General features: G+C 47.6%; 1 protein-coding gene across 5 annotated transcripts in view; it reads right to left on the reverse strand.

The window, feature by feature from the left end:
• Positions 1-25,030, reverse strand: part of N6AMT1 (N-6 adenine-specific DNA methyltransferase 1) — a 454,595-nt gene that overhangs the window by 390,255 nt on the left and 39,310 nt on the right. For 3 of the 5 annotated variants that reach the window (XM_069629782.1, XM_069629781.1, XM_069629783.1), the window contains exon 4: positions 10,535-14,991. The exons of the other annotated variants lie outside the window; for them this stretch is intronic. In XM_069629782.1, coding sequence (XP_069485883.1) covers positions 13,427-14,991 — 1,565 coding nt within the window. In that variant the 3' untranslated portion in view covers positions 10,535-13,426. Of the gene's footprint in view, positions 1-10,534; positions 14,992-25,030 lie in introns of those variants that run through there. 5 annotated transcript variants of the gene reach the window in all.

The raw sequence follows: 25,030 nt of genomic DNA on the forward strand, positions 1-25,030 counted from the left end.
CTGGTGCACAAATCTTAATTTCTTTTCAAACAGTTCCAGTGGACATCCCTCGGCCAGGTACACCTTTGTCAACACACTGTTTCTTGGGACTTTAGACTTTGCCCCTCTTTATTGGCTTCGCTCCTTCGGGTCCCTTACTTTTCAACTGTTCTTAGATCAAAGTCTTTCAATTATATAGGGATTTTGCTTGACCCTCAGTATGACCACTTTGACCTATTTTGGTGGCTCTCCTACGGCCTTCTGGAATCTGTAGTTTCATTCAGACGGGAATCGACCATAGTCTCTCGAATTAGCACCCAAGTGGTGCCAGTTCCCTCTACAGCTTGTCTCCCCTCAACACTTTTTTACAGTTCTTTCATAGTTCATTGAACTTGGTTCAAACTTGCCACTTTGCGCTTCACATTCAATACAGCCCAGTTCTTATCAGTTCTCCCCTCGAAACACCGGCTGTGATGAACCACTTGGCTTTCGGCTTCACTGGAGTCAAGGCCGGTACCACGGTCGCAGGAGCTTCCCTCGCTACTGTTTATCGCCATAGGCTTAACCTGTGTACCGTTGACATCTACTGCACGACACTGGTGTCATTGTCCACGGCCTTACGATTCCCTCTGCAGAGGTTTCGCAGGTTTGAGTCGAAAAGAGCAAGGCCACTTCTCTCCCTGTCAGCCTCTCGATATTTGATGCCTTACTTCTCCTTTTGAACTGCTGGCTTTGGATAGCCATCTCGTCGCGCGGTCTGCCTCGCTCGTACTGTGCTCTCTTGCTACACCTTTTATCCCTGTGGGGAAGGGAAACGGCCGTCAGGTATGTGTGATTCTGATCAATTGCCTGCCCCTTGTATTGGGACATGTCAGGTAAACGGCTCGGGTGTTAGTGTGTTCTATGGTGTGTCGTGTAGAAAAGGGGGGGTGGGACCACTGGTTTTGAATGTCCTACGTGGTAGGATAGGGAAAAGGTGTTGAAATAAGAGGAATACCATATCTCACCCGGGGTCCCACTCCCCGAGGACTCCCCATCCAGGTGATACTCGCTCACTGGTCCACCACCAGGAACTAGATCGAATAGCGATGGCCGTGACCTGGCCACCTGGATGCCGGATCCCAGTGGTCTAGCTAGGGAGACACCGTCAGGTTTCTCACAGCTCACATCAGTACTCGCTCAACAGAGACTTTCGACTGGGCAATGTTGCTATGCTGTACCACTCTGTTGTACTGTATCGCTATTATTTGTCACTTGTCACTGGCTGTGTTGGTTTCTTTGTTTGTATCCTTGATGTGGGAGACAAGTACGATGCCACAGCTGCGGCTTCACTTCCTCAACTCGGCCGTTCACCTGGGAGGGTTGCTGGTATCATTTGAATGCAATGTTGGAGACACTATGCTCTTTCGCTCTGTCCTCTCAGGGGTCTCCCTCTGATGGGCTTGGACCCTTCCTTAAAGTTTCTCACACGGGTCTCCCTCAGTCTGGCTTGGACCCCTTTTGATTTGCAAAGTTTTAAAGTCTTTGGACTTCATGTCCCAGAATGCACTTTTCTTATTTTGCTCCCAATTCTTCAGCTACCCCATGCAGTCAGGGTCTCGCCAGCTGCCCCTCAAAGGCCTGGGGTTTCCTGTTTTGCCCAGAGGAGGCCCTCTGGTGTGGGCACTGCCAGGTAACCCCAAGCTGCTCCTGGTTTGGCTCCCTGGAGATAGAACTTCCTCGCCACACTGCAGCCTCCCCTGTACTCACAGGCCCAGCCATTAGGCAGTCCTTCTTCCTCCAGGCCTTCCAGGGTTTCGCCAGCTCAAATTCTCTCTTCTTGGCCTCTGTGCACCATCCAGCATCCCCAGCTCACTCAAAGTTTGTCTGTGTGCTCCACCTTTCATGTTGACTGGGAGGCTTAACAGTGTTCAGGTGGGAGTGATTGAAAAGGGAGGCCTGACCTTGCCTGGTCGCATTACCAGGACAAAATGGCGACTGCCCATAGGAATCCCTGGTGCATTGGTTTCTATGGGTAATCTTCATAGCTCCCTTTTGCATCTTCTTCGTCCCAGTGGTTTGGTAAATGGGATTTCTACAGTGGAGATAGGAATTGTGGGAGTTGCAGTTTTTGATGTGGTAAGAATATCAGAAGAAGGTCAACGATTTTGTTGTTGAGATAAACAGGACAAGACTTAAAACAACCTATAAAAGGCAGAGGAAGTGTTGGGTAGGGGTGTGCTGTGACGAGGGGGATACCGCATCTTGCCATCAGATGTCTCCCCCACACTCCCAGGTGATCCTCCAGTACTTGTCCACCACCAGGGTCTGGATCCAAAGGCAATGGGAGTGCCCTGGCCAGCTGAGCAAGAGATCCCTGGGGTCTAGATAGTGAGACACCCTTTGGTTTCTCACACAGGCCATCTGATATGAGGAAGGCATGTTAAAAATCAATTTTCCCCAAAGGAATGTAGAGCCCACACAGCACAACCCTCAACCAACAGCCAGCTGCATTGCCAGTGCCACATCGACATATTGCGGTCCCGTATCTAGACAACCCCGCTTTGCCCCACCCAGGCCTCATAGGAACCTCCATGCACAGCCCACCCAGAACCAGTTCATAATATCCCATCCACATCTCTTCTTGAAACCACCAAACATATCCCTCTGTAAACCCCAAGCAGACAACTTTGCAAATCTGCTCCTAAACACCTGTCCCAAGCCCCATAAAGATGCTCCTACAAAGACATCTACAGATCCCTCCTTTATAGGCCGATTCAGACAACCCTAGATACAAATCCCTTCCAGGTCCTTTCTGCACAACACCAGCCGATACACCCTTTTGCCCAGCCCTAGTCAGACCTTTCTCTGAATTCCCATTCATAACCCATCTCCAAATGTGTATACTGGCAATGCTTCAAATAAAGCCTTCCAATGCCTCCTCCACAAAAGTCCATTCCCTTCTCAAAGGTCTTTTTTTGTGCCCTTTCTACAAACCCGCATCCAGACCTTCCAAAACAATCCCCACAGAGCCCCCCAATTCTTAAAGGGCACATCCAGTTCCTTTACTCTACAAAGCTCAATCCATTTGCTTTGTAGGTTCCCATTCAGACCTCCTCTCCAAAACCTGTGTCGGAGGGGTTTGGATGGATCTTTGTGTCACACCGCGCGCTCGCTCGCGGGCGCCACTTACTTGTCCTGGGGTCCCTGGTCCACGGCCGCAGCGGTCTCCTCCTTCATGGAGACTTTACCCGCGGTGGCGTCTCTGCTCACGCCGACCCGCGGTTCGGATGGGCGCCGTGGACGCCGCCATCTTGCGAGGATCTGCGCATGCGCGGATCGTCGGTGTTTCGTCGTCCCGCGCATGCGCAGTGTCGGAACATGCGTTCCAAGCCTCGCTTTCACCCTGAGCCATAAAAGGGCACCGCATACACAGGGACGACGCGTCTCAACGCGGTTGTTACTGTGTATGCGCTGCTGGAGTCCTGGTACTTGTCGTCCAGTTCCCCAGTTTCCTGTTCTATCCTTTTCTGCCCAATCCTGCCTCATTGCCTTATTCTGGTCTTGCTTCCTGGTCCTCCTACTCCTTCTGCTCCATCATTCTGATACCTTGTCCTTCCCTGGTTTATGGTAGAGTAGGTTATCTCCGGGTTCCTAGTTATAGTGGGGTAACTCCTGTCGGTCCTGCCTCCCTTTGCCTGCCTTGTGTCCTGCCGGTACCTGTGCCTTGCTACCTGCTGGGAGTTCCTGAGTTCTATCCTGTTTTCATCGGTGAATTCATCAAGCCTTCTCAGCCAGTGGAAACACTGTCCCGACGTCACGCAAATCCTGAGAAGTGTCACCCGTGGCGTTGGGAGTTGGTTCAGTGCCGTCCTGTGTTTACTCACCAGGAGGGGATTGGACTAATTTCTCGCGTTACCCATTCATCGGCCATCATACATCGACATACTGGCAACCTCAACTCCACGGTCTACAAGAAACAGAGGTAACTCACGATCCCGTGAAGATTCGTTTAACACTTTGTAGCGAGGATACTAGTATTGGACTTGGTCAGAGGCATTACAGATGGTGGGTTGTAATGGGGACATCCTGCAAAACTCCTCTGACAACATCAAGCCTGGTCTGTCTTCTACAGATCCCCATCCAAAAGCACTCTCAAAAGCCAATCCTGTTGTCCCCACTACAAAACACCATTTGTAATGCCTCTCACATGGTCCATTACTGGTGTCCTCTTTACAAAGCTCCATCCAATTGCACCTGACAAGGTCATTCTTGCCCCCCTAAATAAATGCCCCGCCCAAAACCCCTCTAACATGGTTCACTCCTGATGCCCCATCTGCAGTGTCCCAACCAAACCTCCACTGCCATGCATGGTTCAGTCCCGATTCCCCTCTACAAAGCTCTTTCCAATGCTTGTCCAATCCAGATACCATTATTGCAAACCACCATCCAAAACGACTCACAAGGCCCAATTCTGACCCCCTCTCTCCACAATGCCCCTTCCACAAAATCGCTAACAAGATCTCATCTACAACCCCAAAGATGTACTCGGCTCCACCTCCATGAATCCACTATTTGAGCATTCTGCACTACCCCCACCCAAAACCACGCCACAGCCACATGTCCCTTTATTAAATGTATTCAGACACCGCATGTAAACGGACTGCCCTGACCCTCCTTCTTAAATACCATTTGACCCCCATTTGTAAAGCCCCATTTAGACGTTTTCAATCCACAAACCTCTACACAGCTCCCCAATGAGTTCCCTTTGCACAGCCTTTACTTTGTAAAGATTGATGCCTTTTCAGAAAATATACACACCATCTGCCTCACCTTGGTTCTTCATTCTGTGGCAAAATCCTGGATAAAACAATGGGGGGCGCAGGTGGAAGAATGGCTGCAGTTTATCACAGAACAGGTGTATAAGACGATGCATAGCAGAACAAAGGAGGTCTGTAAGCAGGGAGCTGAACCCTAAATGAACCCTTAAGAAGGGCTATTAATCTGGCCCTAATGCCAGGCCTGGGTGATTTATTTACAGAAGGAGGGTGATTCACTCACCGATTTAATTATTTGTATACTGAGTGAGTAAATAATCCATTTTATTTTGTTTTATTGGTTTTATTGAGTAAATGAAACCTTTAACAATTTTCCACAATCTCCCTCCATCAATCTTTAAATACATAGTACATAATACACCAATCTTTCATACATTAAAAGTTGAGAGGGAGCACATTTCATTATCAAATAGCAAGTTATTCTTAAGCAGGTTCTCCTCATAACTCCTCCCCGCCGATTTCTAACCCAGGCAGGCTCAAAGAGGCCCAATCGCTACCCCCTAGTCCGGCCCGGACAATGTGTTTTTTTATTGATGATCATTATACCTCTACCTGCTACCCCTCCTTACATTCTGGTTTAAAAATCTCCACGATAAGTCTAACTAGGGAAAACACCCACGCTGGTTTTTATCCTAAGCGAACCGGGTGCCACCATTCATATGCCATCAAGGAGTCTAATTCCCCCAGCAACTTCCCCAAGTGGATGGATCTCTGTTTTTTCAAACCTCCACAGTGAACAACTAAGTGCTTAAAAGACACAATAGGGTCCTTTTGTCCAGAGAATCTACACGCCATATCTGATTTGTATATTTGTTTTCGTGCTTTTAGTTCCTCTTTAGTAGGGAAGAGGTTTAGGCGTAATCTCAAATTGTTACCTGTATTTTCTGCATGGGAATTTAATCAGGTATTTCAGCAGCGTTCTCAAGGCTCTGCTCTCTCCATCATGATCTCTCATTAATGCATATGCAGTCCTTTTAGTCTCGGTCAATATCCAGCCAGTGTCATATACCTTCCTCTTTACTCTAGAGGGGTTCGTTTTTAGATCTTCCACAGTAACATTTAGCTCAACTAGACATTTGACACATGTGTCCTTCTAGTAGTCCAATGGCTATTCTGCTTTTTTGTTTTCTAGTCCCTAGTATTTTTAGTGGGGGAGCGGCGTCAGCTGTCAGGGACCTGCGAAATAGGCTTAATGACTTCTGCAGGCTCATTGCGTACATGGAATATACACCCAGCTCGAACCGAATCAGGGGTGTCCCTTTTGGTAGTTTCAAAACCCTCTTCCAAAATAGGCCTTCGGGGATAACCCACGATTGCCTGGGGAGATTCAGAGCAGTCTCTGTCCCTTATGTCAAGATTGGAATGGCCTTCATAGTATAGAAGGGCACGACAGGTATCATAGAAAACTCTCCCTATCTGTTGTGAAGGACTGGGGCTTGGCATGCTAAGCATGGTTTTCTTTATTGTGCATTTAGCTATTAAACAAGCCTTAAGCACCAGGGGGCTTTATTTACAGTATGCAGACTGGATGCAAAGAAGACCATCTGAGACCTGAGACAATGGTGAGTAACCCCAAATGCAAGTTAGCAGGTTCTCATGATGTATTTTTTGGGTGCAGACAGCCCTTGCCTAAGCTATCTAAGATACCTATCCCACCTTTAGGTCACATCCTGCACTTTTGTAACACACCCATGTTGGAGCCCCCCTCTATTTTACACCCCACTTAAAGCATTGCCTACACATACAATTATTTACTTCAAATCACTATTCTCCACAGGACAAATCCATTCCCTGCACATGACCATTTGAAATCTGACAATTTGCAGAGGAAAAATACCAAAACAGTGTCATGCCTGCTGGACATATCTCTGGACCAGGAACAACCTCTCCATACAAAATGAGTTACGCCCATAGAACCAATAGACCATTCTACTCAAAATGGAGGTTGTTCGATGCATTGCCCGGAAAACGACGTCTGCATTTTTCACGTCGTTAAAATTCACGTGACTTAGTTCCGTCACGTGTATCACGGCAGTGCGTACATAAGCAGCGTAGAAACTCCGATCGCTGCTTCTGATTAAGTCAATTTTGGCGTTTTGTAGCTGAACTCCGAACCTGCGTTCTCGCATTCCATTCAGCAACTTATTTGGCCTATTTTGAGCATGTTTTCCTCCACACGCTAATTCCTGAGCTGCGTGTATCCTGTAATAACTTTTCAAAAATGTGAAATCCATCAGAAACCGAAAGCCCTCTCCCCACCATTTCAACCCACCAAGACAGATTGCAAAAATGTACAAATAGCATTTCAAAACAAAATACTCAAAGCTAGAGAGACTATAACAAAGTGCAAGGCAATCAGCCCACTCCAACCATATCAGTGAAGAAACCCAAAAAACTCACGGTCCTAAATTCCAGTTCACACCTATAACCACGGACATCATGAGGAAGATTCTCTCCAAAATAAACTGCACATCATGTACAGAAAACGCACTACCTCCAAAACTGATACTCGATAACCCAGAAATATTCATTCCATTCCTTACACGAATGGTAAACGCCTCTTTTAGAGACCACATTGTACCAACGACAATAAAAACAGTCACACGCCTGCCCAAAAAACCAGAACTAAATCAACAGGACCCATCAAATCTTCGACCCATCACCAACTGCAATTTCCTATTGAAAATATTAGACAAGATTGCCACAGAACAACTACAAGAGTACGTAGACAGCAACAATCTTCTCCACCCACAGCAGTCAGGATTCAGGAAATCAAACAGCACTGAATCCGCCCTATTGGATCTACAGACAGAAATGCTGGGACTCCTGGACAAGGGTAAAGTAGGATTGCTGATATTACTGGACCTCTCGGCAGCTTTCGATTTGCTGGATCACCGGAAGCTCCGAAAGGCCCTAGACCATGTTGGACACTGCTCCCAGGGATCCATTGATTGGATAGCTTCTTTCCTCCAAGATAGACAAACTAAAATAATCCGGGGAAACCATGCCACTAAAACTAAACCAGTGGATTACAGCGTCCCACAAGGAGCCAGCTTCTCTCCACTTCTGTTTAATTTGTACCTACGGTGCCTATGCACATTGCTAACCCAACTTGGCATATTCTTCATGAACATTGCTGATGACACACAGTTGGTGTTCGAACTCAGTGGAGATTATAATCAAGATAGCACAAAACTAACATTCATCTACAACACCCTCGAAGCCTGGATAAAGGCTAGCTGGATGTGCCTCAATGGCACCAAAACTGAGCTTATGATCTTTGGCTCACCACATGCCAGAAAAAAACTCAGTCCTGCTTACTCCACATTTAATATCAAGGAAACACCAATTATAGTCTTGAAAAAAGTGAAAACACTAGGAATCTATATGCAGGCATCACTTGGAGCAGAAGCCCAGGTAGCATACTTAAAAAGAAATTGCCAATAATACCAAAAGCTCCTGAAGAAAATCAAGCCCCTATTAAATAAGCAAAACAGCACAACCATTGCTAGAGCCACTATTCTTTCAAGATTAGACTATGGAAATGCCCTAATGCTGGCAGCCAGTAAAAAATGCATAAATCAATGCCAGGTGATCCAGAACAACGCGGTCAGAACCATCACCGACAAAACAAAGAGAGAACACATCACAGGGGAAAGGAGGGACTTGCATTGGCTAGCAATAGAGGAACGAATCACATTCAAAGCCTTGATGTTGGTTCACCGCTCCACAAATGGAAATGGCCCAATATACCTCCAAAAGCAATTCAAGAGATAGAAACCAACTCGAAATCTCAGATCCATGAACAAAGGTCTCTTACAGACCAAGCCATCAAAAAAAAAATCAAATGGCTTAGGCAGGGCTTTCCCTACCAAAGCAATAGCGAAATGGAACACACTACCTGGGACTTTAAGAACCAAAACAAATTTGAAATGCTTTAAAACGAAACTAAAAACCTTCCCATTTAAATAATCACACTCTAATTTGAGCACCGTTTAAACTGATCCACACACACTTAATTATTGTCCCGTCACCATGTCCCTGTCTGTATGGAAAGCGATCTGATGCCTGTGGGCTACAGCGCTATACACATAAATAAATAAATAAAAAATCTTGCACTTCTGCAGTGATGTAGTGAGCCTAAGTGGCAAAACAATAAACATGCAGACAGTATGTTTATGTCACTGTCCTCTAGCTCATAGAACTGTACACGTGGGTTCTTCGTGTGGATTGGTGTGTGAGTGTCCCGAATGTGCACAATGCACGTGTGCTTCCTGTCTAATGCAGCTATATTGTCATGGCGTCTCTAATGACCTGCAGCATAGCTTGTGGAGATGTCAATCAATTCGGTCCATATAGTCTCCAGCTCGGTCTTGGTCATCCTGGCTTTCTCTGGTTAGAGTCCGCACCATCGCAGGTTTGTATGGTCGGGTGGCCGGGTACCGCTCGTGGTGTATGCCTATGGTGGGAGCGGTGGGGAAATGGTGCAACCTCATACGGTCGGTGGTTATTCATTCGGGGGTGCTTCCGGTTTGTGGGCCCGTCGGGAGGGAAGGGACATTCGGATTTCTCCTCTTCACACGTGATGGAACAGGAGGCGGAGTGTTGTTAGGGTCTGTTTCTTAGACGGGAACCATAGCGAGCTGCCGACTGCTTATACCTATGTAAAAGGGTGGCAGAGTGAGGGAGCGCCAGGGATGGGATGGGGTCTACCTCTGCAGATGCTGGGGCACAGTAAGCAGCCCCACCTCGCACAGATTTAATAAGGACACTGTAGTGGTTTTGTATTTGTTCACTGCCAGCAAACCACAGAATAAACAGGCTGCACACCAGAAACCCTGCTGCGGGCAGAGAGATTTTAGAGAAATACTCTTGCCCAGTAGACACCAACCCTTTCTCCCAAAAGCCGTATTTAAGACATCCACACGCATCCCCAGCCACAGTAGTGCAAGAAAACTAATGAATCCCCCCCAGGGGTCCAAGACACAGAGATGACACCCACGTCCAGGATTTCATTTTGCTGGAGGTTTTGTATCCCTCAACTCACCCCCACCGCCCCCTCTAATTATGACTGACTTCATTTAACCTATGGGTCTAACCAAAAGTCTGCCACCTTCGCAAGTACACAGCGTTTTGAACGTATTTATTTTACATTTGATAAATGAATCTCGTTTCGTATGAATGCTGCTGGGATGTTCGCAAGGCTTCCCTCATCTGTTTTAAGGAGATTCTGCCCCTATCCTCCAAAGTCAAAAAGGAAGATATTCCTGGAATAATTCTGGAGTCGTCCGGTGACTCCATCCTAGAGTCATCCATGGCTAGTTCAGGGAGATTATCCGAAACCATCCTGCAGTATGTGTATAGGCCAAAATATTTAAATGAGATTACTCTAGAGTTATCACAGAAACTACTCCAGGATGAGTTCTGATTACTTCCAGTGATGATCTTGTATTACTCCAGGATGACCCCATGACAACTCCAGGATGGGTGGGGGAGATTATTCCAGGATGACCCCATGACAACTTCAGGATGGGTGGGGATTACTCCTGGATGACCCCATGACAACTTCAGGATGGGTGCGGGATTATTCCAGGATGACCCCATGACAACTTCAGGATTGGTGGGGGATTACTACAGGATAATGAAGGCATGCGTCCCCAACCAGCACGATCCTCCCCGCAATGAGAGACAATAAAGGACTCTCCCAAATCGGGACTAAAGCCAGGACAGAGTGCGGGTGAGCTTAAATGGGAGTTTTATCAATTAGAATAGGGCATGCAAAGAACTCTGCAAAACTCCGAGAGCGCTCTGTCCGACAATAGCAAAGACAGGGGTATATATTTACAAAAAACGTCATAAGAACCTACACACTATAGGGGGCACAAGTTCAATGGGATTGGGTGGCGACGACTAACTATAGGTGCTGCTGCGATGTGGTTGGCTTTGGCTGGAAGACGTCACTGGTCAGCCTCGCGGGTTGGGCTGGGCCTGGCAGGTTGGCTGGGTTCATCCGGGCGGTGTTGTTGTGCCATCGTGGCCGGTGTCAGAGATGAATGTCCTTTCCTGACTTATTTGCCCTGGGCCATGCACACCGCAGTCATTCAGTCATTGCAATATTATCTTCTTTAGTAAATCTTCCAATAGGTTATTCTACAGGTTAATGCAACACAGGAGGAATGTACCTTGTGAGGGGTCTGGAGGTAATACGTCAGGACATGGTTACCAGTGTCCTGTTGACCGGGGCTATAGGTCGAGGGGCTAAGCTTCAGGGCCTGGGACGGGCGGTACAGGTCTTTCTGCCTTGTTAGAAGTTGTTATGGATGTTCCGTTGTGTGTTGTCAAAGTGTTGGGTGTCCTGATTGCACAGGGCCATAAGTCTAAGATGGTCCGGTGGGCTATGGGGTTTACGAGGGGGCGCCGTTAGAAGTGTGTGTTCAGGCAGAGGTTTACTGCTGTGCTGTAAATAGTGCAAGTGGCGGGCCGTGGCCTTGGGTGCTGCAGAGGGGGCTACAAATCTTTGAAGCGGCTCCAGTCTGGTTGGGGGAGGTGGAGTAGCGCAGCGCGGGCCTCTGCTCTCATGTCTTGGCAGCCTTCGCAGGGTGGGAGGGGGAACGGCCTTGCACGCATTTCCCAAAGGTATCTCCCTCGTGTGTTGCCGATTTTAGGTAAAAAACATCACAAACATTTGAACACTCTATAATACTTATTCAAATCATTTTGAAACATGCATTTAAACTTTGCTGGATGTGTTTCGATTATACCCAGTCTGAGCACCTTATTCATACACTATGTCTTACAACTACAGTAATTAGTTATATGCATATACATTTGCGGTGAGTGAGGTAGTTCTAGGGTTGGTGGAGTACATAGAAAGTAACCCGCCACTGTACGTGGCGGAGATGGCACATGAGGAGCCTAGACATACACGTGTGACGAGTGCATTCTCGCACACTCTTCACACGTGTCATGGGTATGGTTACATTCGTTTTCTTGTGTACTCTAGCAGTATCAGTTAAGTTGTGGTGCGGGACCGCGTGGCGGGGGCTTTCAGTGGTACTTATGAAGAATAATCCCCTGCAAATGCTTTCAACATTTGTACACCCCTGCAGGGGTGTGGGTCCTTCACGGCTGGTGTCATGTATGATAATTACACAATTTCACAGATTTCTTTAGTAAGAGTGGTTGTATGGAGAGGATACATGTGTTAAAAGTGGTTTCGTACATTCATATTTGGGTACCTGTCTGCTTTCAGCAGATGACCATTCTACAGATTTTCCCATCGCCCAGGCCTTGCTGACCGGGTCATCGTGGAAGCAGCGATACACTGCGGAAGGTGGACTGTTACAATGTTAATGTATTACGCTAGATCATGCCCGTCTTGTTCGTGGGAACGTGCTTGCAGTGGATCTACCATGGTGCTGCGGAGACAGGGAGGACTGAAACTATCTGAAGGTGGGGGCCGTGCTGCAGCGCGCTGAGCTCACACCATCTTTAGCAGACAGAAAATGGTTTCTGAGGCCTAGCTAAATTTAATATGTGCGGGCAATGTCTTCAGCAGGTGAGCCATCCACCACCTGGGCCCTGGTGGTAGGAGGGAACGCCCGATGAGCTATGGCCCTCACCCGGGGTGGAGATGTAGGCAAGGGGGGGGGTCTTTTGGACCATTCCTCCCCTACATTTCCCCCCTTTCGTTACTTAAGTAACGAATACTTTAACTCCTCCAACCTTCTACACTCCGCTTCGTCCATTACTGCCTCGTCCCATGCAGGTGTGCCTTTTATGGGCATCCATGCTCTGCACACCCCCCGTAAGCTTTCCCCTCTTCTGGCATATTCATCTGGGGTACAAGTCAGGTAGATACATCCGCCATCTCCCGCCAAGTCTACCCACACCTCCTGGTACCATTCTAATACACGGGGCTCTCTAATGGTGGTGTGCCATGCTTTATCTATGATATCTTTGTCGTGATAGATAGGCACTAGCTGATATCTTGGTGTGTCATCTGTTCCTGTTTGGACCTGTACTTCCTGCATGTTTTGTATTGTTCCACGGGTGTTGCCCATTGTCACCATCATCATTGTACCATTTGGTACTGCGTTAGCACAAACTTGAAGACCCACCTGGCACATGCAAAAAATTAAAAGGAGGAGCACCACAGCTGGCATCAAAAACTTCACAGTTGTTCCAAGCCACGAGGGGACCCAGGAGAAGATGTTATCGAACCATGTACTGTCTTCTGCTCCGCCTTCCATTCTCATTTTTTCTCCTAGGTTGTGGACTGCCTCGATCACATGGGACAGGGAGCCATTTTCTGCGTCTTCGGAAGGTATGAAAGTGCAGCAGGCACTTCCGATTTTTCGGCAAACACCTCCATCCATTGCTGTCAACAGGTCCAGGACATACCTGTTTTGCATAGTCATCAGTCGTAAAGCCCTTAGTTCCACTTTGATTACGTTAAACCCTTCTTCAGTGTCGTTCGCCAGCTGAATCAGTTCCCAGCGAGTTATCTGGAGCCACTTTGCATTTGCTCTTGCTTGGACACTTGAGACCAGTGAGGCAAAGAATGTTTCGGCTGAGCTGAATAATTGATATTTATCTGGGATCTGGGCCAATAGTTCTGATGATTCCTTTTATATATAGTTTGATGCACGTTTGTTACGGTTCAGCATTTCTCCCTTGTTTCCGGAAGACAGGACATACATTTGTGACTCCGCAGTTGGTTGGGCTGCACTCTGTTGCCGGCGTCCCGGTGTCTTGCTGTTCCCGTCAATGTGGCTTTCTGGTATTACCATTAGGGCTGAGTGTAGAGTGGCCATTGAGCAGCTGCCACTCCACGACGGGGGGAGGTGTAGGTATGCCTGGTTACCGCATACCCAGTACGTGTCCATAAGTGCCGCTGTCCCTTTTCTCAGATCTGGGATGGTGAGGGTCTTGTTACAGTTCTTGTTTGTTCCCATGGAGGTCTTCCCCTCCCCTTTAAAACACAGTCCATAGTCTATTTCGCTCTGTAGTTTGAAAGGTTTTTCAATGGCGGTTACCCAGGTTAGTTTTGAAATGTGTTCCTTCCATACTGGTGTACATGTTTCTTCTATCCACTGCAATTTCTCTGGTGTCACACCTCTCAGTGCTTCCGCTTTGCACATTACTTCTTCATCCTTCCACTTGTTATCAGAAAAAAGTGTCCCTTGTATTACAAAAAATGGTTCTTTCAAGCATACTACCCCTGCCGTTTTTGGGTAGCATGTTTTCTCGTTCTGCAGCATTTGAAAAGTAACTTCGTGTGCCTGGAAGGTGTTCTTAATCCTGCATAACGTGAGATGAAGGAGACATTGGGCATCTATAATTGGCAACTCTTTGGGTAACAATACTTTGGGTGTACCTGAAGCGTGAGGGATGAGGGAGCAGACATAACAGCTCTCGTTTGTTGTTTGTTTAGCTGTGGCACTCATATCTGCATACCACTTATTTGTTTGGTGGGGGTGTCGTGGGTCTTCCATCTTATCTAGACCTAACCCATAGTATTCATCATACTTCCTCCTCCCTGCTTCCCTTTTTCGTCTGTTGTTCTTGTTCCTCATGTACTTCCCAGTTTCCTGGGCGAAGGATAAAATAGACCCCCCTTTCTCATTCCCGCCCCCCGTGGCCCATGCATCATATAATATCTCGTGTATTGCTAACAGCTTTTCCCTTTCGTCCCTGACGTTATCTTGCAGGTCATTTTTTAGGGTGGGGGCAGGCTGGCTGGTGGGGGTGTTATACAACCATGATATGGCAGACGGGTTTCGGTCATTTAAACTACGGGCATTGTAATTAGGTATCCCGGGTGGAGACACTGTGTTGTTTTGCATTCCACCCTGTAGCTCTTTCTTTTCTGATATGACAGCATTGGATGGTGTGGTGTGATAACCCCATACAAGTTTAGTTCCATCCCATACCAGAAAATCACCTTCTCTCGTATTGACACTTGTAGTTACATTGGTCCCAGTAGTGCTGTTAATCCCTCCCCCCTCGTTCATCTCGATAGAGATGAACGCTATAAACCAATATGTAACCAAGCCAAACATTAGCATAAAAAACATCGTAATGCATATAGATAATCCGCACTCATACGAATATCTGCATCTCTCATTTAATATTTCTCTCATTCTACTAATTCTATCCGTTGCAGGCTGCCTGTTGGATGCCATGGTAGTTCCTGTTTAAGATACAAAAGTGCATTAAGTGCATGCATGTAAACGTTTTGTTGGCACCATTAGGGCCGTTATATGTTGACGGGAAATGGAAGCGGGTAGGGTTGTAGGGAGGGGAATTCACAGACAAGGGTGTTAACACGTTATAATTTGATCATTTCATCAATCACATAATAGGATAAAACACAACAAAAAACAAATAGACAAGAAAATGCAACAATACTTCATCAGTCACTTTCCCATTCGTGTTCATTGCTGAAGCACACACACAAGTCGATGTTCAGACATTTTGTTCAGTTAAATTGGTTGCTGTTGTCTGTGCCTCCTCATCTGCCTCCTCTTGCACATTATTATAAGCTCTTCGCACATCTGTCAAGTGTATCCAGTACCGCAAGCCCTTCACTTTTACAGCTGTGGGCGTGCAGAACACTACCTCGTATGGGCCATGGAACCGTGGTTCATTCCATCGATGCACAAAACTCCTGACATATATTAGTTCGCCTGGCATTAGCTGTAGCTGCTGCTCAGCTTCTGTGACAGACCCTGTTATGTTTCCCTCCTCTCTAGTGAAGGGTGGGGAGAGCTGCCGTGATATTACGCGCGCTGCCCTTGTTAGTTTTTTCAAATAGTCCGTGAATTCCTCTCCTAATATCGCAGCGCTTCTGTGTGCATCTGAGTGTTCGCGCAGCGGGGAGTGTGCTGTGTGCATTCGTCTCCCAGTCACGATTTCGTGCGGGGACAAATGGTGATCTTTACTTGGCTGATTTCTCAATTCAAATAGCGCAAGGGGCAGACAGTAGATCCAGTTCTTTTTCAATGAAAAGCAGAGTTTTGATAGCCTGCCCTTTAGCAGTCCGTTCATCTTTTCCACTACGCCATTACTTTGAGGCTGATAAATCGAACACAATTTGTGTTTTATTCCCAATAATGCAGTTACTTCCTTGAAAAGTTCATTTACAAAATGAGTGCCATTGTCTGAGCGAATCACGTCACAAATTCCCCAGCGCGGGAATATTTCCCTCACTAGGAACTTGGCGGTGCTTTTGGCATCAGGCCGTGCACATGGTCCAGCTTCCACCCACCTTGAGAATGGGCACACAACCACGATCATGTACCGTGCGCCATTACACCTTTCCCCCATGTCTGCGTAGTCTATATGCAGTTCTCTGAATGGGCCAGTGGGTTTAGGAATTGTTCCCCGGAGTGCGCGTAGTGTCATTCCTGAATTGTAGATCTGACATGTTGTGCATTCCATTGCTAATCGAGATACGTGCTCCTGGAGACAGGGCACAAACCAATCTTCCTGTATTTCTGCTGCAATGTGCTGTTTGGTATTATGTGCGGGGAAGTGTAGTTGTTGAAACGCAATTTCTAGTAACTGGATGGGCATCACCACCTTCCCTGAGTTATTTTGCCGCCATAGCAAGTCTGTTCCCGACCTGCTGCACCCTCGTTTAGTCCACATCAATTTTTCGTCTGCGTTAGCGCCTTCCTGCAATTCTAGTATTTGTGATATGGGCATCAGGTTGTACCCTTCTGGGGGCTCTTCGTTTCTTTTATGCTGAAGCATGTACTCACCTGCGTCATATTTCTGAAAATAGGAAGCCTCCTTGGCGGCAGCGTCCGCTGCCGCGTTCCCCAGAGACACAACGTCCGTGTTGGATGTATGTGCTTGGCATTTTACAATTGCTACTGCAGTAGGGTTTTGTAGGGCCTCAATTAGCTCTTTCAACAATTCCGCATGCTGTACTGGTGTTCCGTCTGCCCGTCGAAATCCCCTACGCCCCCATCTTGCTAGACCTCCATGTACTGTCGTCGTCATGTAAGCTGAGTCTGTGTATATTGTCACTGCACAACCCTTTGCTGCATGTAGTGCTTCTATGAGCGCAATCAGTTCTGCTGCTTGTGCGGAGTAATGTGAGGGGAGGCGGTATTGTACTAGTGTTTCATACTCACCGTCTGCCATGCCAACGTGTTTTTCTCCCGTGTCCACGTCAATTGATGCAGACCCGTCCACGAAGTACACTTCCCCCTCGCTCAGAGCGTTCTCACACACCACTGTGTCCTCCCCTCTTTCTCCTGTGTAGGTTGCGCAATCGTGGTCCTGCATGTCCTCTAGTGTGCACGCTTCTGTAATGAATGTGGCGGGGTTCACTGTCTTACATCTCACTACATGGATATTGGCGCTAGACAATATAATCTCGTAGGCTGTCGCCCGCTGTGTTGTCAGTGTACTCTTTGACCTCTCAAGTATTGCGAATAATGAATGTTCCACAAACAATGTCACGGGGCAACCCATTACTATTGTGGCACTTTTCTCAATCGCGAACGCAGCTGCAGCGAGTGATTGCTCGCACGCGAAATGGCCTTGCATCACGGCATCCAAAGTACCACTATAGTAAGCCAATGGCTTGTGTCCTAGGGACGTCTTTTGTGTCAGTACAGCTGTCATGAGTGTTCCTTTGCAGTGTGAAAATAGGTAAAATTTGCGTCCATAATCAGGGTTTGCTAGCACTGGAGCGCTTGAAATTAGCTCTTTTAATGATTGGAATGATGTGCTCATTTCTTCTGACCATTCTATTTTTTTATTCTCCTGTTGTGCTTCCTTGAGTGCTTGTAGGAGGGGCCTCGTGTATGCTGCGTAATCTAATATCCATGCTCGGCAATAGTTGCACATCCCCAAGAATTTCTGCATGTCTTTCACTGTTGCGGGTTCTCCTACTGATCTTATTGCTTCTACCCCGTCGGGAATTATTCTTTTTCCATCTTTTGATATGAGCTGTCCCAGGTATAAGACCTCTGTCAGGCAGTACTGTAACTTTTCCTTGTCTACCTTGTACCCCTTGTTTGCCAGTAGGGTCAGGAGCGTTGTTGAATCCTTTCTGCATGTTACCTCGTCATGTGCACACACTAATAAATCGTCTACGTACTGAATAATCGTACTCTCAACTGATAGGTTTCCCAAGTCTTCATGCAATATGCGGTTGAATATACTCGGGCTCTCACAGTATCCCTGTGGTAGTCTGCAGTGTTCATATCTTTTACCCCCCAGTGTAAATGCTGTAAGGTATCTGCTCTCTTCAGCCAGGGGTATTGAGAAAAATGCGTTTTTCAAGTCCACTACTGTGAAATGTGATGCCACTTTCGGGATGCTGCATAGTATTGATGCAGGGTTCGGGACCAGAGGGAACTCCTTCTGAATTACGTCATTGAGGGGGCGTAAGTCCTGTATCATCCTCCAAGACCCCCCTTTTGCTTTTTTGATTGGATAAATACATGTGTTACATGGGGAGTTTGAAGGCACTATTATTCCTTGTGCTAGTAGTGCATTTATTGTTTCTTTTATCCCTTCTTCAGCTTCACGGGACAATGGATACTGTTTAACTCGGGGTAAGATTGCTCCTTGCTTTAGTTTTATTACCACAGGTTGAACTCCGTGCAACAGCCCTACTTCATGGGGGCCTGTTGTCCATAAATTGTTTGGTACGAGCCTCATGTCGTCATCAAAAAATGACGGCGGTGCTCCTACCACTGCCATCAATTGGACGGGGGTCTCCCTGGCTTGAATCAAAATGTCACAGGGCATCGCTATTTCCATTACTATCTCACCATCCCCTTCTGTGTCTGAAAAGAGATCCTCATCTGTTAACTCCCGTAGGGAGATGTTGGCGTTTGTACACAGCACTGTGCGCCACTCACATCCTTCCCTGTCCACTCCAACCACAGCGATCCTTTTCGCTGATACCTGTACAGCGTGCAAGTCCAATGATACCACTGATCCTAGTGCTGCGTTGGGACACACTATGGGGCGGAAGAGGAATTCTGCTGGGATCCTCCAGTCCATTCTTCTTAGTTCTGGGATTATGAGGGCCAAAGTCTTTAGCCCTTCAATGAACATTTCCTCATCTTGTGGCAGCCCTCGTATTTCCTGTGTGGTTGTGTAGGCTTGCACTACCAACATCGCACGCAAGGGGCATATCCCGGGTGTAGAACACACTATTCCTCTCTCGGTAAATGATATGGTCATGTTAAGTTTACTCAGGAGATCCCTCCCTAACAAATTTATTGGTGAATGTTCGTAATACAGTAAGGGTGCCTTCACAGTTTTACCCCCCACTGTTACATCCAAAGCTTCTGTGTAAGGAACTTCAATTACAGCCCCAGAGAACCCCTGCGTCTCTAACTTCCGGTTAGATAACGGGAACCGGCCCTCTCTGATACATGATTTCTCCGCTCCCGAATCAACCATGAATATGAACTGCTTGTCTCCTATCTGCGCCCCTACCAATGGTTCCTCTGCTGCATTGTAGGTGGTAGATAGAACTGGACACGCAAGTGTTCTCTGTGGGCTGTCCTATGCGGGGTGTCTCATCGCCCCCCCCTCATTAAAGACACTTCCTGAAACCACTGACATGCCGTTGTAAGGTGCTGGTGCAGGGGCCCCGTTTGCTGTTGTCACGAAAGGGTTACCTGGCGAGTATTGCATACTGTCATTGTTTTGTGGGTTGTTCTGTGTTCTATACTGGGGTCCCTGTTGCTGGCCGGCATTACCTTGGCCTGGGTTTCTTAGTTGCTGTTGTCCCATTGGGAGACCATATGGGCTTCCCGGATGGGGATGGCCATATTGTTCTACCTCTTGGAACCCGTTGTTGGGTCTGCTTCTGCACTCTCTGGAGTAATGCCCCCATCTCCCGCAGTTCCAGCAACTTCCTTGCGCTCCTCTAGGACCTTGCCATCCATTTCCTCCCATTCCCCCGTACCCTGATCCACCTCCTCTTCGGCCCCTGTACCCACCTCGTCCCCCTCGAGGGGTCCACTCTTGCCACTGCTGACCTCCGCCTTGCTCCTGCTCATTCCACTGCCGCTGTCCTGCTCCCGCCCAATTAGTTGCCACCCTTCCTTGTAGTGCTATCAGCCCCTCCTCCTCATCATCTCCCTCCCTGTTGTGTGGGAGCGCGGCTACTGCTGCTGCAACCTTCACCAACTTTGTCTGTACTAACTTCGCCTCGTCTGCCAATCTTTTCTGCGCCACCTCCTTCTCCCTCTCCTTGATTCGTTTACAATGGTGTACTATTATGCTCTGAATTTCTGGCCATCCCTTTGCTTCAATGCCTGCTATCTTGTCGAGCGCCTTCTGCACTTCCTTTGGGAGCCCTCTTTTTATAATGAAGTAAAATAAAGATGTCGATTGATACCAGGGCGTGCCCGTTTCAGCTCTCCACATCTCTTGGACCCGAAAAATGTAATCCATAGCCTCCTCCCCGTCATTCATTGTACACTGCATCACTGACTGTAAGTCCGGTGTATCTGGGAATGTTTCGCGCAGGGCATCCCACACCCTGGCACGCACTGTATTAAAGGAGGCCCCATCATGGCGGTCACAGTCTAGTGTTACTCCCGGGAAACCGGCCTTAACCCATACTCTTTCAGCCTGATCGCCCACTGCTGATACGAGCAAACTCTTCACATCCCCTATAGCTAGGGGTACCACGGCAGTGTGTTTCTCGAAGGCGTATATCCACTTGCTTGCCCCTCCTGATAACGGGGGCAATAGCTTTAATAAATTGGCTTTATCCATCTGAGCCCATGGGATGTAGTTAGGCCTCCCTCTTCCCCTATGTATCAATGGGAGCTGTAGCCTTCCTTTTGTCGTTGCCTCTACACCTGTTCTTGCTGCTGAGGTTCCCAGTGATGCCATTTTCCCCACTCTGTTCCTTAATCGCCCCGTCCACTCATCATCCAGTGTTCTCATTGAACACGTACCACCCCCCCCTTCGCTTCCCCCTCCCATTGCCATGCTCAACCTGTCGCTTTCTTCTAACTCGTCCCTTATGTCACATAGCAATTCCTCTCTGTCCCCCATAGGCCTTTCTTCATTGTCAGTATCTCCCTCTTGTGTCCCTATTTCAATTATTCGTGTCGGTTCTTCTTCAATTCTGAACAGTATCTCGCCTTTTTTCCACCCCTTTTCAGGCTTTCTATTCTCACCTGGCGCTCTAGACGTGCGCCCTGATCTAGCCGTATTAAGTGCTGTTTGTCCACACATGTCTTTTATCCTTGAGAGCTCATCTTTTGCTATTGAGAGTCTTGACTGCAAATCATCTGTGAGTTTCTCTATGTCCACCCTTTGTGTACTCGTCTGGCCTCGCTCTCTCATACTTTCATATGGTGGGGGTGCCGTGGGCCGGTGGGGTGTAGTAGTTGTCGGGGGAGGCACATATGTGGGGTCACTGTATCCTTCTGCGGGCACAGGCTTGTTTAATATCGGGTACAAACTTATTACCTCTACTGGTGGCGCTACACTTCACAATTCTTTGACATCTTTCTGTATCATTAGTGGATTGTCTGTGGTGGACGGGAGATCAGGATTTAATGCTGGTGTTTTGGGCGGTGGTATCTCTTCAAATAACCTCCAAAGATCTAATACTTCCCTCCTATTTTGCAACTGCTTCCCCTTGTACTTTAAATAAATGCATGTGGCCACCATAACGCTTTTATAAAATGACCCTCCCTCGGGCCATATCTGGGGCAACCCCTCTCCCTTCAACTCGGTTATCCATTGGTCGTGATATTTCTTAATCCGCTCCGCGTACCCTGGGAGATTCTTACAAATATGTGATAGGGGTGTTTCGGCCCCCATCTCTGCGCCCTCCTAGTGCTTGTGTGTCTCTGTGTGTTTGCAACTACAATGTAAATGTATTATCAGTATTATTTTTCGTTTTCTACTTCACATTCAATATTGGGCTCCTTTGGGCTCTCCTCCCCTGTCTGCACAATACAAAGCTGGCTGTACACAGTTTCTACACTATTCTCTTTGGGGGGGCACATACAAGAGCAACCCATCATTTATTTTGACAATATCAACTCGGAAATCAAAAAGGTACCCACTCACTTCACTGTATCAACGTTGTCTTCAAAAAAGGTTTATCCGGTCCCACTTACCATGACCATTTAACTACTAAACATGTATAACCGTTTTACACATTCGCAACATCAAATTGTCTTTTGACACATACGAGGTGCACACACCTCTTGGTACCACTCAATTCACCACTCAAGCTGCCCTCCCTTTCCTCCCTAGCCGGCTGTCCCTATCCGTCTTATTGGAATATATGGATGCGCATATATATATATATATATATACTAGCCTGCTTTCCCCCCCTCTAGTAGGACTTTTTTTTTTTTCTCTTACTTTCCCCCTAAATTTGTGCTAATCTCACTTTTTATTTTCCCCCTTCCCCTAAAGAAAAGAAAAGAAAGAAGTAATAGCGGTCACTAATATATTCTCAGTGCCCCCTTTTGCTGGACACTTTTATCTTATATTCCACTTCCTCATATATTCCCAGTACTAGTCAATATAGCACTATGCGGCGCCGCCTTCCACCCCCTTTCGGAGCTAGGTTCCCGTCACTTTTATCTCTTAGTCACCTCGTAATCCTAATGGCCATATGCAAAGAAAAAGCAAGGAAATTTTAAGATGATCCTTAGTAGATCTACGTACCCCCTCTTTGTTACCTGTCCTACACTTCTTTCCCCGCTCCCTTTACAATCGCTCGCACTCAATACTCACGTGCCCGTCTTGAACCGATAGTCTCCGAAACTGGATCCGTCCAGGCAGTGTCGCCGTCAGCTCAACAGTCAGCCCCGGCTCCGGCGAGCGGTACTCAAAGGGGATTTTTCAACCGGGATCCCGTACCCTTTCTCTATTGAGTGCGCACTTCTTAGTGTACCGGTCGCCGTTGGCGGGCAGCCTCCCGGAGCCGGCTCACCGTGCGTATCCCTTTTCGACCGGAGATTCTCGTGCCAAAAGGGGACGGTAATGTTAGGTCGGGAAAGAATAATAATAATAATAATCACGCTTTCGGGGTCACCACTGAAGGCATGCGTCCCCAACCAGCACGATCCTCCCCGCAATGAGAGACAATAAAGGACTCTCCCAAATCGGGAATAAAGCCAGGACAGAGTGCGGGTGAGCTTAAATGGGAGTTTTATCAATTAGAATAGGGCATGCAAAGAACTCTGCAAAACTCCGAGAGCGCTCTGTCCGACAATAGCAAAGACAGGGGTATATATTTACAAAAAACGTCATAAGAACCTACACACTATAGGGGGCACAAGTTCAATGGGATTGGGTGGCGACGACTAACTATAGGTGCTGCTGCGATGTGGTTGGCTTTGGCTGGAAGACGTCACTGGTCAGCCTCGCGGGTTGGGCTGGGCCTGGCAGGTTGGCTGGGTTCATCCGGGCGGTGTTGTTGTGCCATCGTGGCCGGTGTCAGAGATGAATGTTCTTTCCTGACTTATTTGCCCTGGGCCATGCACACCGCAGTCATTCAGTCATTGCAATATTATCTTCTTTAGTAAATCTTCCAATAGGTTATTCTACAGGTTAATGCAACACAGGAGGAATGTACCTTGTGAGGGGTCTGGAGGTAATACGTCAGGACATGGTTACCAGTGTCCTGTTGACCGGGGCTACAGGTCGAGGGGCTAAGCTTCAGGGCCTGGGACGGGCGGTACAGGTCTTTCTGCCTTGTTAGAAGTTGTTATGGATGTTCCGCTGTGTGTTGTCAAAGTGTTGGGTGTCCTGATTGCACAGGGCCATAAGTCTAAGATGGTCCGGTGGGCTATGGGGTTTACGAGGGGGCGCCGTTAGAAGTGTGTGTTCAGGCAGAGGTTTACTGCTGTGCTGTAAATAGTGCAGGTGGCGGGCCGTGGCCTTGGGTGCTGCAGAGGGGGCTACAAATCTTTGAAGCGGCTACAGTCTGGTTGGGGGAGGTGGAGTAGCGCAGTGCGGGCCTCTGCTCTCATGTCTTGGCAGCCTTCGCAGGGTGGGAGGGGGAACGGCCTTGCACGCATTTCCCAAAGGTATCTCCCTCGTGTGTTGCCGATTTTAGGTAAAAAACATCACAAACATTTGAACACTCTATAATACTTATTCAAATCATTTTGAAACATGCATTTAAACTTTGCTGGATGTGTTTCGATTATACCCAGTCTGAGCACCTTATTCATACACTATGTCTTACAACTACAGTAATTAGTTATATGCATATACATTTGCGGTGAGTGAGGTAGTTCTAGGGTTGGTGGAGTACATAGAAAGTAACCCGCCACTGTACGTGGCGGAGATGGCACATGAGGAGCCTAGACATACACGTGTGACGAGTGCATTCTCGCACACTCTTCACACGTGTCATGGGTATGGTTACATTCGTTTTCTTGTGTACTCTAGCAGCATCAGTTAAGTTGTGGTGCGGGACCGCGTGGCGGGGGCTTTCAGTGGTACTTATGAAGAATAATCCCCTGCAAATGCTTTCAACATTTGTACACCCCTGCAGGGGTGTGGGTCCTTCACGGCTGGTGTCATGTATGATAATTACACAATTTCACAGATTTCTTTAGTAAGAGTGGTTGTATGGAGAGGATACATGTGTTAAAAGTGGTTTCGTACATTCATATTTGGGTACCTGTCTGCTTTCAGCAGATGACCATTCTACAGATTTTCCCGTCGCCCAGGCCTTGCTGACCGGGTCATCGTGGAAGCAGCGATACACTGCGGAAGGTGGACTGTTACAATGTTAATGTATTACGCTAGATCATGCCCGTCTTGTTCGTGGGAACGTGCTTGCAGCGGATCTACCATGGTGCTGCGGAGACAGGGAGGACTGAAACTATCTGAAGGTGGGGGCCGTGCTGCAGCGCGCTGAGCTCACACCATCTTTAGCAGACAGAAAATGGTTTCTGAGGCCTAGCTAAATTTAATATGTGCGGGCAATGTCTTCAGCAGGTGAGCCATCCACCACCTGGGCCCTGGTGGTAGGAGGGAACGCCCGATGAGCCATGGCCCTCACCCGGGGTGGAGATGTAGGCAAGGGGGGGGGGGGTCTTTTGGACCACTCCTCCCCTACAGTAACCCTGTGACAACTTTAGGATGGGTTTGAAATTGTGAACGATTATTGCAGACAACTTCAAGAGGTGTTATTTAATGTTGCTTCCAAAAGATTTAGGAAAAGGGTTTTGATGCCTTGTGTTCAAGATGGG

The sequence above is a fragment of the Ambystoma mexicanum genome, chromosome 12, assembly GCF_040938575.1.
Source record: "Ambystoma mexicanum isolate Mex_15411 chromosome 12, UKY_AmexF1_1, whole genome shotgun sequence".
In the NCBI taxonomy this organism is placed as follows: domain Eukaryota; kingdom Metazoa; phylum Chordata; class Amphibia; order Caudata; family Ambystomatidae; genus Ambystoma; species Ambystoma mexicanum.